The sequence below is a fragment of the Mesoplodon densirostris genome, chromosome 1 (assembly GCF_025265405.1).
Source record: "Mesoplodon densirostris isolate mMesDen1 chromosome 1, mMesDen1 primary haplotype, whole genome shotgun sequence".
NCBI classification, from domain to species: Eukaryota; Metazoa; Chordata; class Mammalia; order Artiodactyla; family Ziphiidae; genus Mesoplodon; species Mesoplodon densirostris.
Window position 1 is genome coordinate 33,451,166 of NC_082661.1, and position 14,781 is coordinate 33,465,946.

General features: G+C 45.5%; 1 protein-coding gene across 3 annotated transcripts in view; it reads left to right on the top strand.

Annotated features, from left to right (window-relative positions):
• ALDH18A1 (aldehyde dehydrogenase 18 family member A1) overlaps positions 1–14,781 on the top strand; it is a 47,516-nt gene that overhangs the window by 31,613 nt on the left and 1,122 nt on the right. For all 3 annotated transcript variants that reach the window (XM_060101714.1, XM_060101704.1, XM_060101695.1), the window contains 7 exons: positions 1,025–1,118; positions 3,592–3,812; positions 6,349–6,486; positions 8,916–9,111; positions 9,215–9,336; positions 11,339–11,525; positions 12,507–12,602. In XM_060101714.1, coding sequence (XP_059957697.1) covers positions 1,025–1,118; positions 3,592–3,812; positions 6,349–6,486; positions 8,916–9,111; positions 9,215–9,336; positions 11,339–11,525; positions 12,507–12,602 — 1,054 coding nt within the window. The remainder of the gene's footprint in view (positions 1–1,024; positions 1,119–3,591; positions 3,813–6,348; positions 6,487–8,915; positions 9,112–9,214; positions 9,337–11,338; positions 11,526–12,506; positions 12,603–14,781) is intronic.

Consider the following 14,781-nt stretch of genomic DNA (forward strand, 5'->3'; position numbering starts at 1 on the left):
TTTCCCTTTTGTCTTTTATAGGCTGAAGCCTAAGGTAGCTTTGCATCACTATGATGTTTTGATCAAAAGTATCATGAAAATCATGAGACCAGAGAGGCTCCCAAATCCTGCCACATACTGGGCAGGGAAATGTAGGAAAGTAACTTTTCCCACCTCATCCAAATCACCAAGATTACCTAGAAGATGGAAGTTCAGAGCCTGCTCCATATCATAGCCCTGCCCTGTCCACAGTGACTCAGTCAGTTGAAGTAGCAGACACGATGAAGTGTGAGAAGGTCGGGTGGCAGCAGGATGCTGGCTTCCCAAGGGTTGTGGTGTTAAGGCTGGATTTGAAAGTGATGTATATAGGTTTCTTCTGGGGAGTACTTTGGCCTGAGAAGGGAGAAGAAAATTTAAAATAACTACAAGTAGTAAAAGGAAAGCTCAGGAGGACCCTAGCTTCTCTCTCTATTAAATCACTTCTTTTACTCCTTTAGTAATCACTACTCTGATTTGCCATGTTTCCTTATCTAGGTGGGTAAGGATTGGGGTCTCCTCCAGCATCCAGGACTGGGTTTTTCCCCTTTGACTGAATTCATTTAATAAATAATTGTCGAAAAAGAAGAACTAGATGCAAAAACTTACCTGGGAAATCAGCTTTACAGCTGGTGCTATTAAATAGGTGAGATGTGTATGTCATGCTGATTCAAAGTGCCGGCGCCTGTCTCATGAACAAACTGAATAATTCATCATACCCTCTCCCCCACCACAAGGCTGTGGTTTGCTAATCATCATGATCAAGAGTGGTAAAAGAGGAAGAAAAGTGAGAAGAAATGGGGAGGTTAGTAGTGAGAGAGGAAGGAGAAATGAGGGGAGCAGTGGTGGGAAACGAATGAGTGAAGTAAGGAGGTTTCAGTCGTTGATGACTGGGATTTAGGAGCAAGGCCTGGCACACTCAGAAGAGTAGGTTTAAAAGTGTGGTGTGCGTTCTTTATGGGGCAATATGTTTGCTTATTTGTTTTAATGTTTTACCTCTTTTTCCTAGAGAGCAGAGATTATCCATCATCTGGCTGATCTGTTGACGGACCAGCGAGATGAGATCCTGTTAGCCAACAAAAAAGACTTGGAGGAGGCGGAAGGTAAAGACCAGGCAACTTAGTTATAGAGAGATTTACTTTGGGTTTTATTCTCTGTTTTACTAGTAATTCTTATATCATAGTCTGCCTAAAGTCAAGATGGTTATGGAAGAAATTACATACTGTATACATCATTTTTATTGAGGGTTGGTGGCTGGTATTCATTGGGAGTTTTCAAAGTACACATACTACCTCCACCCCTTTTCTCAGATATTCCATATAACACCTACCCACCCCCCACCCACTGAGGGGCTTTTTCCTTCCATTCCCCACAGTCACAAGCCATGGCTACTGTGGCAATTTCAAGACAAAAAAGAAAAAGGTTGAGGACTTCACTATTTTAGACATTAAGCTAATAACAGCTAACATTTACTGAGGCCTTCCTGTGTTTCTGGGCATTATGCTAAGGGATTAACAGGCAGGATCTGATTTTCTCTTCAGAACATGGTACCTATAAGGTACCTACTATTTATTATCCCTATTTTACAGAGGAGAAAACTAAAGCGGAGAGAAGTTGTTACATGCCTAAAACCATACAGCCAGTGGCAGATCTGGGAACGAAACCCAGATGGACAGTGCATGTCAAATAGTTGTGGGAATAGTTTGTGCAGCCTGTGTTGAAAGATAGCTTATCTTCTAGTTCCTTAACCAGCGTGTAGTCTGCCATCCAGAAATGCCCTTGAGGTGCTAATGGTAGCGTAAGTGAGATGGCTGAACTCACATTGAAGACAGCTAAATATGTGGAGTCAGGTAGGCCCTCATCTTTCTCTCCTTTTCTTAATTCTCTGTCTTTTCCACCCTAAAGTAATGGGGGTTGATTTTACGGAGTTTTTAATTTCCTTTTCTTGTGAATAAATGCGCCTCAAATTGAACATCCGAATTAGTGGTGTTCCCTTTAAAGAAACCTTGCAGGGCTCATCAACATTATTTTCATTCCTTAAAACATTTTTGAGCCATTACTTTGGAACTTCCTTTAGACTTTACATCTGGTCTTCTGAATTTTTGCAGTATTGGAAAGCTATAAAAAATTTAAATAAATGGAAGAAATCTTTATTGACATCCAATTCTTTAAGTTAAAAGAATTAAGACCCACAGGGGTTAAAGCTGCTGCTCAAGGTCACACACCTAGTTGTTGGTAGAACTCTGACTTCTGATCCCAGTTATCTCTCTCTGGAAATCCACAAGGACACACATGGCTTAAGAACAAAGTCTCAGGTATACACAAGCATGGTAATCTCCTTTGAGTCCGTGAGCCCATTTCAGGAAATTTATCCCTAAGAAGAGATTGCAAGAGGAAAAAATAGCTCTGTATAAGTTTCTTACAGCAGGATTATTTATACCATTGAAAACTGGAAACAACCTGAGTGTCTAATAACACAGATACAGTCATGTACATTGAACTGTATCAACTCAATGGAATATTTAGTAGTAATTAAAATAATTTTGGCAACATGGAAAATGTACGTGCATTATGAGGTGAAAAACTAGAGTACAATATTTAATATGCACTACAATTAAAACGATTTTTAGCGCATGGGGAGAAGTGAAGAAAATTAATTAAATTGATGTAATTAGTTGATAAAATTATGGTTTCTTTTTTTTTCTTAATATAAGGTTGGCTCCTCCCCTCCAAAGTAGAAGTCTTTCTATAATTTTATCTTGGTGGTTGTGACTATAAAAAAGAAGGGGAAATTTTTCATAAGATCATTCAACATTAACCACAGTAATGATTTGTGATATGTGATTCCAAATGGTTTTCCTGAGTATGTGTGTGTTTGTGTGTGTGGAGAGAGAGGTGATCACACTGTGCATGCTGTTATAATGCAAATTTAAAGAAAATTCTGTATATGAACTTGCCATAATTCTATTTAAGTTTTTATTTCAAAAGAAAACATCTTTATTACTTCTGCTTATAAAAATAATTCACTCATTATAAAAAATTAAAATAACGCAGAAAGATAGGCAGAGATCTTCACTGTTCTTGATGCTTTCCGACATCTCTCTGCACATGTATATGCAGTGTGTGATAACTAGGGTGATGTCATACATGCTGTTTTATAGTTTGCCTTTTTCACAAACTACGTCCTGGACAGCTTTCTATATCAGTAAATATAGATATTTATTTATAGTAACTGCATTGTAGCCCATTGGCTGAATCTATAGGTAGAATCCAGTTTCCCACTATAATAAAAATGCTGTGATAAGTATCTTCACTACATGCAGGTTTGCTGATACAAATGATAAATTTCTGGAACTGAAATTGCTGGCACCAAGGGTGTGGGTGTCCACACCTTTACATGATGATGTATACTGCCCAACTGCCCCTCCCAGAAAAGCTGTGTAAATGACATGTCCTTGTCTCCCTGAGACCCCCTGAGTTCCATGTCTGTTCCTAACACAGTGCCATGTGTTCAGTAAAACAGCCGTAGCCCGCCCAGGTCTACTGCTTCATCATGTGCTCTTCACACCTCTTCAGGGAGACTCGCAGCTCCTCTGGTGAAACGTTTGAGCCTTTCCACGTCTAAATTGAACAGCCTGGCTATCGGTCTGCGGCAGATCGCAGCCTCCTCACAGGACAGCGTGGGGCGGGTTTTGCGCCGGACCCGAATTGCCAAAGACTTGGAGCTCGAACAAGTGACTGTCCCAATTGGAGTTCTACTGGTCATCTTTGAATCTCGACCTGACTGTCTACCCCAGGTATGTGACTAATGCCTGGCATTAGGGTGGGGAATTGGAGGAAGAGCTTCTTTTCAGGACTCAGGTAAATCTCCTGAAGATATCTTTCTTTTCTTTCCTTTCCTCCCTCCCTCCCTTCCTTCCTTCCTTCCTTCCTTCCTTCCCCCAGAGGTAATTTTTGAGACTTTATTCTCAGGTTGCGCTTAAGGCAATTTATGTTTTTGATTTTTCTGGTAATTCTAAAAAAGGTAATTCATATGTCCATTTTACAGTTAAAGAAACTGAAGCTTATAGAAGTTAATTTTCGTGTGACATTTGTAAGGATGGAGCTGGGCCTTGAGCCCAGATGAATCTCCCATGCCATGACACAGGAGTACATTTCCAAAAAACTTAGGACTTCCCTGGTGGTCCAGTGGTTAAGACTCTGTGCTTCCACTGCATAGTGTGCGGGTTCAGTCCCTGGTCGGGGAACTAAGATCCCACATGCCGTGCAGTGCGGCCAAAAACAAAAACAACAACTTAGCTCACTGGAGCACTTTGTTCCCTGACCACAGAGTCCCTGCTAACCTACTGCAGGCTCATTCATCTAATAGCTGGTTTTGCCCATGAAAAAGACCCATTTATTATCAGTGTCGCAGATGGCTTCCTGTAGGTACATCTCTTAGGAAGAAGAACTTTCAGTAGTTAATGGAAACTAGCACGTGACCCCCTTTAAGAAATCTGACAAATCACAGGCTGAGGCAAAACCATGTGGCAGAGGTTTTGCCAAGTGGCCATGCTCTGAAGTATAAGGTGGTATTAGAGGGTGGTCTTGCTCATTGCCCTAAATTCTCTCCCAGAAATCTGGAACCACTTCCCCACTGGACTGTCCAGTAGGATGATACCAGCTTTTTCTTTGCACTAGCCCCAAAGTCTCACAGAGAGATTCTATTTAAAAACAAACAAAAGGGACTTCCCTGGTGACGCAGTGGTTAAGAATCCGCCTGCCAATGCAGGGGACACGGGTTGAATCCCTGGTCTGGGAAGATCCCACATGCCACGGAGCAGGTAAGCCCTTGTGCCACAACTACTGAGCCTGCGCTCTAGAGCCCGCAAGCCACAACTACTGAGCCTGCGTGCCACAACTACTGAAGCCCACGTGCCTAGAGCTCAGGCTCCGCAACAAGAGAAGCCACTGCAATGAGAAACCTGAACACCACACGAAGAGTAGCCCCCACTCGCTGCAGCTAGAGAAAGCCAGCGGGCAGCAACGAAGACCCAGCACAGCCAAATAAATAAATAAACAAACAAATAAATTTATAAAAAATAATTTTAAAAAAAAATAAATAAGAACCAGTACTTTTTTACACTAGGGCATAGGTGACCATGGGAGTCCCACATGCTCTGTGGAGGCTATTCCCTGACATGATCTAAAACCAGCTGGTCCACCAAGGGACTCCCATACCATTGGGGTCTGTCCTGAGCCCCTTTCTGGCTGCATATCTGTCTCACAGATAACCCCCAGAGATAACTGCAGAACTCCCATCAGCTGGTAGAAGTGGGTCTTAAGTCTCTCTGTAGGCCGTGTTCATGAAGTTTTCTCTGCTACCTTTTATCCATAGTAGCAAATACTTCATATGGGAAAGGTTTCCTCTTCAGCCAGTTACAGCTGAGGTTCCTCACATGGCATCACAGAATCCATGAATCCTAAAAGTTATATGTAGAATGCTGTGTGTTTGTACGTTTATCTGGGAAAAGTTTACATAATTTTTGTAAGGGGTTCATGAGCAACAAAAACAAAAAGGGATTAAGAACCATTAATCTGGAGATTAAGGTATTCAAGCAAGTTTTTTTAAAGTTTCTTTTGATACATTACAAAAACGGGAAGATTTTCATTCATCCTGAGAGCATTCAGAAAACTCAACTTCAGGCCTTGGATGATTAGGTGAGTGTCATTAGCTCTTGGCTCTAACAGGGTAACTAACCCTCCCCCGGGATGGCCTGCTTCTTCCTCCCAGCAGTCTCTGCCGCAGCTGTCCAGGGGCTGGCAGCTCTAGTCCTCTCCAGGGTCTCAGCACCAGCCATTAGAGCTCTTGGAACCATGACAGGGCCAGGGTAGGATGTGGCCAGAGATGCCGCCCAGCCTGAGTCAGGTGGAACAACACCTGAGTCAAGAGGCCGCTGAGCACCTGTCCTCCACCGTGGCCAGAGAGGGGAGTGCCCATGTGACCCTGGGCACTTAACTCAGGTTACAGTGTAATGGTGCTAAGGAAGCTGTACAGTATAGTTCCTAAGATCCGGGGCTTTGGCTCTGGAGTCAAGGCCCCCAGCTCTGCCGCTTATAAGCTGTGTGACCTTGGGGAGTCACCAACTTCTCTGTGCTTCAGTGTCCTTATGTGTAAAGCAGAGGATAAAACAGGTACTTAATTCACTGGAATGTTGTGAAGATTAAACATGGTAGGCCTTACAAAGTGATTAACAGTGCTTGGCGCAGGAAATGTGCTCAGCGAGTGCTAATGTTACCGTTACTTTGACTGCTTTTTCCCTTTGGTTCATTGCTCTCCTCTTTGATCTGCAGGTGGCAGCCTTGGCTATCGCAAGTGGTAATGGCTTGTTACTCAAAGGAGGGAAGGAGGCCTCACACAGCAACCGGATTCTTCACCTCCTGACCCAGGAGGCCCTCTCAATCCACGGAGTCAAGGAGGCCGTACAGCTGGTAGGTCCCTGGGAATGAGCCAGGTCAGGCCCAGAGGGGCCAGGTCAGGTCTTTGGGTGTTTGAAGCAAAGCTTAGGCCACATAAGGCCGAGCCAGTACAGGCAGGTTTGATTGGAGGAGCAGCAGGTCCAGTGTGCCAGTGACATTAGACAATAGCAGGGCTGCCTTGACCCAGATGGATCTTGAGTGGCTCAGGAGGGTCCCTCTCATACAGCTGTGTCCTGGTACCGCTGATTTACAAGAATGCCTGTTAGCCCTTCATTCTTAAGGTCACAGGCAGCAGGAATACCAGACCCAGACTGTGAGTGAGGCCTGGGTTCTGCTCACTGGTAGTGATTTAGGCCAAGTCAGACAGATACATTTTATGAAGGTTTGTCAGAAACCGTCATGCAGCTTGTAAGTATGAGGTCATGCTGTTAACACTATTATTATTATGGTCATTATTTTAACTGTTGTGTCACTCTCCTCAACCGTCCAGTGGAGGTTTTGAAGTCCTAGATAGTTTTATTGAGTACCTACTGTGGGCAAGGCACTTTCATTCCATTATCTCATTTAATCCTCACAACAACCTTGTGAGAAAAATTATTAGGTCCATTTTATAGATGGAAGAAAAATAGGCTCATTGGTAAAATAACTTAGCCAGAATCACCCAGAGTTTAGATTTGGACCTAGGTTGACTCCAGATCCTTCTCTTTTTCTCTTGAGGCCCACTCACTCCAACATTCCAGGATTCCGTTGGCTGCTAGGAGGGTGTCTACAAACCTGCCTCGTTACATGCTCCCTGACAAGAAGCTGGGTTATTCTTACAGCAACATAGTGGGTAGAAAGAGCACAGGCTGTAGGGGCTCTGATCCCAGCTGCTCCATACCCTAGTTTAATTCGACAGATTTCCTCCTCTCCTCCTTCTTATTGATGTATAACATACATAAAGTACCCTAATCACATGTGAACAGCTCTGTAATTGTGTCCGCGTATATACACGCATATAACCACCCCCCGCATCAAGATACAGACTATTTCCAGTACCCCGAAGTCTCCCTTGTGCCCTTCCCCATCAGCAGGCCCCACCCCACCACCAGGAAACCACTCTCTTTTTACTTTCTTTACATTCAATTTCTTTTGCCTATTCTTGAACTTCATATAAGTGAAATAATACAAAACGCACTCTTTTATCTGTATTTCTTTTGTTCAGGTATTTCTTTCTCATGTCCATGAGATTCATCCTCATTGTTGCATCTAGCAGTACTTTTCCCCTTTTTATTGCTGTGTAGTATTCCATTTATATGAACGTACTACAGCTTATCCTTTCTTTTTGTCGATGAACATTTTGGTTGTTTCTGGTTTGGTGCAATACAGATTAAAGTTGCCATGAACCTTCTTGTACATGTATATTTGTACTTCTTTTGTGAGTAACATGTCCATATGGGGGAAAATTAAAAAGAGGAAGGAAAAAATGCCCATAACCTCAGAGTTCTAACACAGGCACTTTAGTCACTCCAGCCAGCATCCCAGGGTAGAGGTTGTCAGCAGAAGTCATGGAGAACCGTGACTCCCTAGCAAGACCAACATGTCATTAGGCTGTGATTAGAGAGCGAACGGAGCAGCCACTTCCTTTTGTGATCTTCAGAGCCTGGCATACTCTACCTCCTCGAACTTCCAGAGATAGCACGTTGTACCTCTTCTAGCATCTTAAAAGTGTCTGTCCTGTGTTACGGCTAGTCATAGGGTAGTCCTGTCTTCCCTACCAGACTCTGAGTTCTTTGAGGGCAGGGACCCTGTCTTGCATGTTTTGTAATGCAGAGCACAGGACCTAATGTGTAGAGTTTGATAAGCATTTGCTGGACAACTTTCAGCTCCCATGATCAGGAACTTAATCTTGTTTTTGTTTTTAATATTTATTTATTTATTTTCCTCTTTTTTTTTTTTTGGCTGTGTCGCGTCTTAGTTTTGGCTCATGGGATCTTTGTTGAGACATGCAGGATCTTTTCATTATGGCGCACGGTCTGCTCGGGTTTCTCTCTAGTTGCAGCACGCAGGCTTCTCTCTAGTTGTGACGTGCAGATTTTCTTTCTGTAGTTGTGGCACGTGGGCTCCAGGGCACTTGAGCTCTGTAGTTTGTGGCACACGGGCTCTCTTGTTGAGGTGCGTGAGCTCAGTAGTTGGGGCACACGGGCTTAGTTGCCCCGCAGCATGTGGGATCTTAGTTCCCTGACCAGGGATCGAACCCACATCCCCTGCATTGGAAGGCAGATTCTTTACCACTGGACCACCAGGGATGTTCCTTAATCTTGTTTTTGGAATAAGTTTTCAGAGCATCAGACTTAGTTCTCAGGAGATACAGACATTTATCTGTGAAAGGGATGCTGATACTTCCATATTTTGTGTGATCGGAAGATGTCATCTTTATCTTTTATTCTCTGCCTTTTCAGGTGAATACCAGAGAAGAAGTGGAAGATCTTTGCCGCCTAGACAAAATGATAGATCTAATCATTCCACGCGGCTCCTCTCAGCTGGTCAGAAACATCCAGAAAACTGCTAAGGGCATTCCAGTGATGGGGCACAGTGAAGGCATCTGCCACGTGTACGTGGATTCAGAGGCCAGTGTCGACAAGGTCACCAGACTAGGTGAGCTCAGTGGTATCCCGTCTTATGTGGGCAAAATATTTGTCATGTCCTCGGTGGCTCTGGATCATGTTAATAGAAGCAATTTTTCGTCCTCCTCTTTCAGTTAGAGACTCTAAATGCGAATATCCAGCCGCCTGTAATGCTTTAGAGACTCTGTTAATCCACCGAGATCTGCTGAGAACACCATTATTTGACCAGATCATTGACATGCTGAGAGTGGAACAGGTAGGACAAGTCCATCACTTCCTGTCTTCCCTTCCGAGATTTAGAAGTCTGTGGGATCAGACTGGGAGCAGCTGCCCTACCATTTAAGGAAATGTGAGAAGCAATATTTTTGAGCATCTGCCATATACAAAGTTCTGTGCTGAGTACACAGTGAGTAAGACATGCCTTTGCCTCTGACAGTCTAGTGGATAGAAGAAACCCATACACAAATAGCTTCATTCCAAAGTGGTGTGTGTTCAGTGTTAAGAGGGTTCAAAGAGAAAGCAGGTCACATGGCAGCCCACTGAATGGACTCTTTCCTGCCACCTCTTATTCAGGAGGCATACAGCTTATGTTTCTGAACACACATTCTTGTTTGGATTTGATTTGAAAAGATTGTGCAGAAACGTTCTCAAACCAAAATTTATATATAGCTGCTCCTCCACAGATGTCTTCAATTACCAATATTAATGTGCTTATTAATACAGTGATATTTGGGAGTGAGCAGTTTGTATAATGTCCTCTCTGGATTATTTTCTTACCATGTCATTAAGATTATAAACCACCAGTGCCAGTAAGTTTTGAATATAAATGTATGCTCCGTCCTAAATTCCTGATTGCAAGAAAGATAGATGTTCTCCAGGTGAAACTGGACAATCTTAAATTTTCTGTCAGGATGCATTTTAAGCTTTAATATCTGATGTCAGAATTATGTAAACTAGCACAGCAGTAGAGAAAGTGACTGCTGGTCTGCGTTGCTTTGACCCTGAGCATGTGTCTCTTCCCTTCCATCCTTTTGCTGAAAAGGAAGACTTCACTCAGCTTATAAATGTGGCATGGTCCCAGTTTGGAAAATGAAAATAAATGTACCCCACAAATTATAAGGGAGTTAGATCACATGATCACTTATGTTTGGGGCCTGACCTTCCACTAGTGGCCTGTTTGAGTGCTGACGTATGCCAGGCAGCACACTGGCCTGGACTGGACAGGAGGAAAGCTCTCCTGTATCCAGGAATGAAACACCCAGTTCTGATTCAGACAAACCCACAATATCCTCAGTCATCCTCAGCATTGCCTTGAAATTCCTCACGTCAGAATGAGCCAGTATGTGTACTTCAGCACCTTGTAGTGCAGGAAGTACACCAGAGGACGGCTTGCACACGGGTGGGGTTCCAGCCCCTGGGGAACATGGTTGGACCCCAGGCCTGGAGGAAGTGTGGTCCCAGATAGGAAACCATTCAGGGCCTTGGGAGCAACGAGGACATGACCTATGTGGCTTGTTGTGACTTGAGCCAAGTCAAGAGCTCGGCCCTAAAGAATCAAGGTGTGAACGCTGCCCTGGGAAGGTCTCAGAGAACAAGGCCTGAGTGGGATCACACTGTGACTGGGGTCCCCAGTGACCAGCCTCAGCATCCTTAAATTCCTCCAGCCAGAAGCAGGATTAGCCCCAGAATCTGGACCTGAGCTGAACCTGGAGAAGGGGCCAGACTGACAAAGTCAGAAATCTAACGACCAACCACAGTTTGAAGTGGTTTCCAGCCAAGTACTATTTTCCTCTAAAGCACGCCTAGGACTTCTCCAGGGCAGAGGGAGTAGAAGTGTGTTTGTGGCATCTCCCTCTTTCCATCTGAGTCCAATGCCTAAGTCCCACATGCTGGGAATGGGATTTTTCTAGTCACGTGTTCATTTTAGTAAAATGCCAGCAGTCAAGGGCTTATGTCAATAGCCCATTAAATGCCTTGCACATTCTTCACATTCAGAGGCTTCCTGCTTAAATTCCTGCTCCAGTTTTACTGGGGGCCCATTGCTGACAGGTGGCCGTCAGCATTTCCCAAAGCAGAGCATCCTGGAGGGTGGAAGGCTGCCTCTAAAAGGAAGCAGGGACTAGTTTAGTTTCCAGGCCACAGGAGCCCTGGACTCATCATCTTCAGGCTCATCTTGCTGTTGGATCCCAGAGGGAGGAGTGTGCGCTTGCCTCTTTCTACTGTGTTTATGTTGTTGCCCCGGACGTCCTCTGTCCCAGGTGAAGATTCACGCAGGCCCCAAGTTCGCCTCCTATCTGACCTTCAGCCCCTCCGAAGTGAAGTCCCTCCGAACTGAGTACGGGGACCTGGAGCTGTGCATTGAAGTGGTGGACAGCATGCAGGAGGCCATCGACCACATCCACAAGTACGGCAGCTCCCACACGGACGTCATCGTCACAGAGAATGGTAAGTGTGCAGGGGCTGCAGCACACGGGGTCTGCGTTTTCTGCCTTGATCTCCAAGCTGACCCTGCTCCTCTTAGCCTGCAGGAGAACGTAATCTCAGCGGACTGATAATAGTGCCTGGTGTGGGCGGCACTTGCTGGTTTGCTGAGTGCTTTTACGTCTGTTATCTCGCTGTGTTGTCACAGTGGCCCCGAGGGAGGAGGTGATTCGCTCCACTTTAAACGTGGCTCACTCTGTGTCCGAGGCGTTACCATTTAATCCATGCAGCAGTCTTTCCCGGTTGCTAGAATAAACCCATTTTACAGCTGACGAAATCAAGGCTCAGGAGTTTAAGCGCAGAACCAACTCTCCACAGTCACTCATTCCCTCCACAGGTGAGCCTGGGTGTCAGGCACTGGAGGCCCGATGGTAAAGGATGCCAGCATGGCCCCCTCCGGGAACTTCCAGTCAGTTTACTGGGGAGTCACAGCACCACCAGTGAAAACAGTTAATACTTGAGCACTTGTCATCTGCTGGGCTCTGGGATGAGTGCTCCATGGCTGTTGGTTCGTTTTATCCTCTCTGCAAGCCTGGGAGCTGGGTAATATTGTCAGTCCCCATTGTGCTCAGGCACAGAGAGGTTCAGAAGCCTGTCCACAGTCACCCAGCTGGTGGGTGTGGAGTTTGAGTTGAGACTTTGGCATTTGACTCAGAGCCTATAAACAGATAGTGTAGACAGGCCATTGCAGCACTGAGGGTATGTCTGCAGGGAGATCTGGATTCCAACCCAGTCTTTCCCAGGTACCTACTCCTTCAACAACAGGACTGATGAAGCTGGTTTGCTTTCTTTCTGTTTCAGATTTTTCACAAGTCTCCATGTTTAATACGTGGGGAAGCACCTCAGGGGCCTGGGCCCTGCCCCAGTCAGGCCCTGTTGGGTGGCTGGAAGCAGGGATGTTCTCCCTGGGCCATCCTAACTCCATTTCTTCCCTTTATGCTGCAGAGAAGACAGCAGAGTTCTTCCTCCAGCACGTGGATAGTGCCTGTGTGTTCTGGAACGCCAGCACTCGCTTCTCTGATGGCTACCGCTTCGGACTGGGTAAGAAAGAGTCTGGTCGGGGAGAAAGGAGTCCCTTGTGAATCACTGTGTGGCCCCAAGGAGCATGGTGAGGGTGGAGGAGACACCTGGCCTTTACAGTCACGTGCATGATCAAGATGATGCAGACATACCGAGGGAAGGTTGGTTTATGAGAGAGAATGATAACAGCTGCCATGAACTGGTAGAAGTCCTGTGTTCTAGGCATTTCACATGCTAAGAAGGTAGGTACTTGTATTTCCTTTTTCATAGATGAGGATATTGAGATTCAAAGAAATGAAATAACTTGCCCAAAGTCATGCAGCTGGTGTTCAGACCCAGACTTCCATGAGTCCAGAGCCTGGACTCTGCCACGTACAGCAGACCAAAGTGTGTCTGCATGCGTGGATTATGACAGGTGTGCATGCCAAGGTCCCGTGAGAGCACTGCTGCTGCAGACTTACTCCTTTAGAGGGACACAGCCAGGTTGCCTCAGAGCTAGGAATCCACCCTGAGGACAGGACAAAAGAAGGTGTTAGTACCTATGCTGGGCTGAAGTATGAGCATCAGAAACAAACAGGTAAGCCCAGAGGTGCAAGGTTGACTTCTAAAGCAGACTTTGAAATAAAAAGCTTCAGAAAGACACCCTCCCCCCTTCCATCGTTAGTAATAAATTCTCCATCCCCCAGTAGTATAAGGAGCTCTCAGACAGTCGCTGGTTTTCAGGGGTACCATTTTACAAAGCTCCAATTAGGCATTTGTGGCACATCTGAGAATTATTTCAACTACTTAAAACATTTTAATCCCTCTGAACATTTGAATAGAGAACTGCCTAGCGAAATAGTTCTCACTGAATTGTTAAAGATTATTAAAGGGAATTCTACTGTTATTCTTAGTCATTGGACTCTTTATTTTTAGTGCCCTGTTTCTGTTGTGTTGGGGTTTGGTTTAATTATCACATCCCTTGCACTCATCTTTGTATTCCATGTTCTTGAAGAAGAAATAGCACACTTGTAAGGGCTGAGGTGCCCAGCTTTCAAGTGAAAGTCCAAGATGGGGGAGGAGCAAAGGCCACTCCATTGTCTTTCCATCAGCCGCTCAGAGCAAAAGCTCAGACTCTGGTTGGGTTAAGTTCCTGTGAAATGCATGAATAACAGTAACAGATAATATTTATTGAGCATTTACTATATTTCCAGCACCGTGCTAAGTGCATCACATGCATTATCTCACTTAGTTCTGCATAATGGATTCTATTATTTTCTTCCTTTTCCAAAAGAAAAACCTGAAGCAAGAGATGGTTAGGTAACCTGCCCAAAGTCATGTGGTCTCTACGCTATTAACCCAGAATTTGAAGCCAGTGGTCACCCTCTCCTTGCCAACCACTGCCCCAGGCACCTCTGCATTCGGGTCCTCGCTTGCTCCTCTCTGCCTGCAGCAGCTCTCCACTGCTGTCCCCCGGCCGGCTCCTTCTCGTTCAGGTTTCAGCCAAAGGCACCTCCTCGGGGAGGCTCCCACTGACCACCCTATCCAGGGTGCTGCCGCCCTGCCACACAGTCTCTGTCCCAGCACCCTTCACTGCACCCCATCACCACATGGAATTACTTGTTGAACTGTTCTTTGGCTGCCTTGCCCACAAGAATACAAGCTCCATGAATTGCGTCAGTTGGTCACCAGTTCATCCCCAGGTCCCAGCCCAGGGCCTGCTCAGTGAAGCTGTGATGAGCAAAGGAGCCCCGCCTCAACTGCACACCGTGCAGAGCACCAAGCCAGACCCGGGAAGAGCCCCGGTGCCCCGCGTCTGAGGCTGGAGCAGGAGGGAGGAAGACGAACAGCTCTCTTTGGTGTAGTCAGCAGCCATCTCATGAGCACCTGGGAGCTAGGCGTTCTAGGGAATACCTAGAACACGTCCCTTACCATCTAGGGTTTAAAGGATACTCGGGGAGATGAAACCTCTCTACACTGTCGTACACCTGAAACAATACCCAAATGTCAGATGATGGTACGCAATCCAGACACAAGACAGATACCAGAGGCAGCGCTTGTAGTGTTGTCACAATTGGGGATAAAATACAATAAAATACAAAAGAGAGGCCCACGGTCAGGCCCCTTCTTTAATAAAAGAAGACTCACAGCAACCAGAGAACGTGTTGATGGGGACAGTGGAAGTCAGGCTAGCCCAGGGAGGATGGGTCAGGAGAGGGCA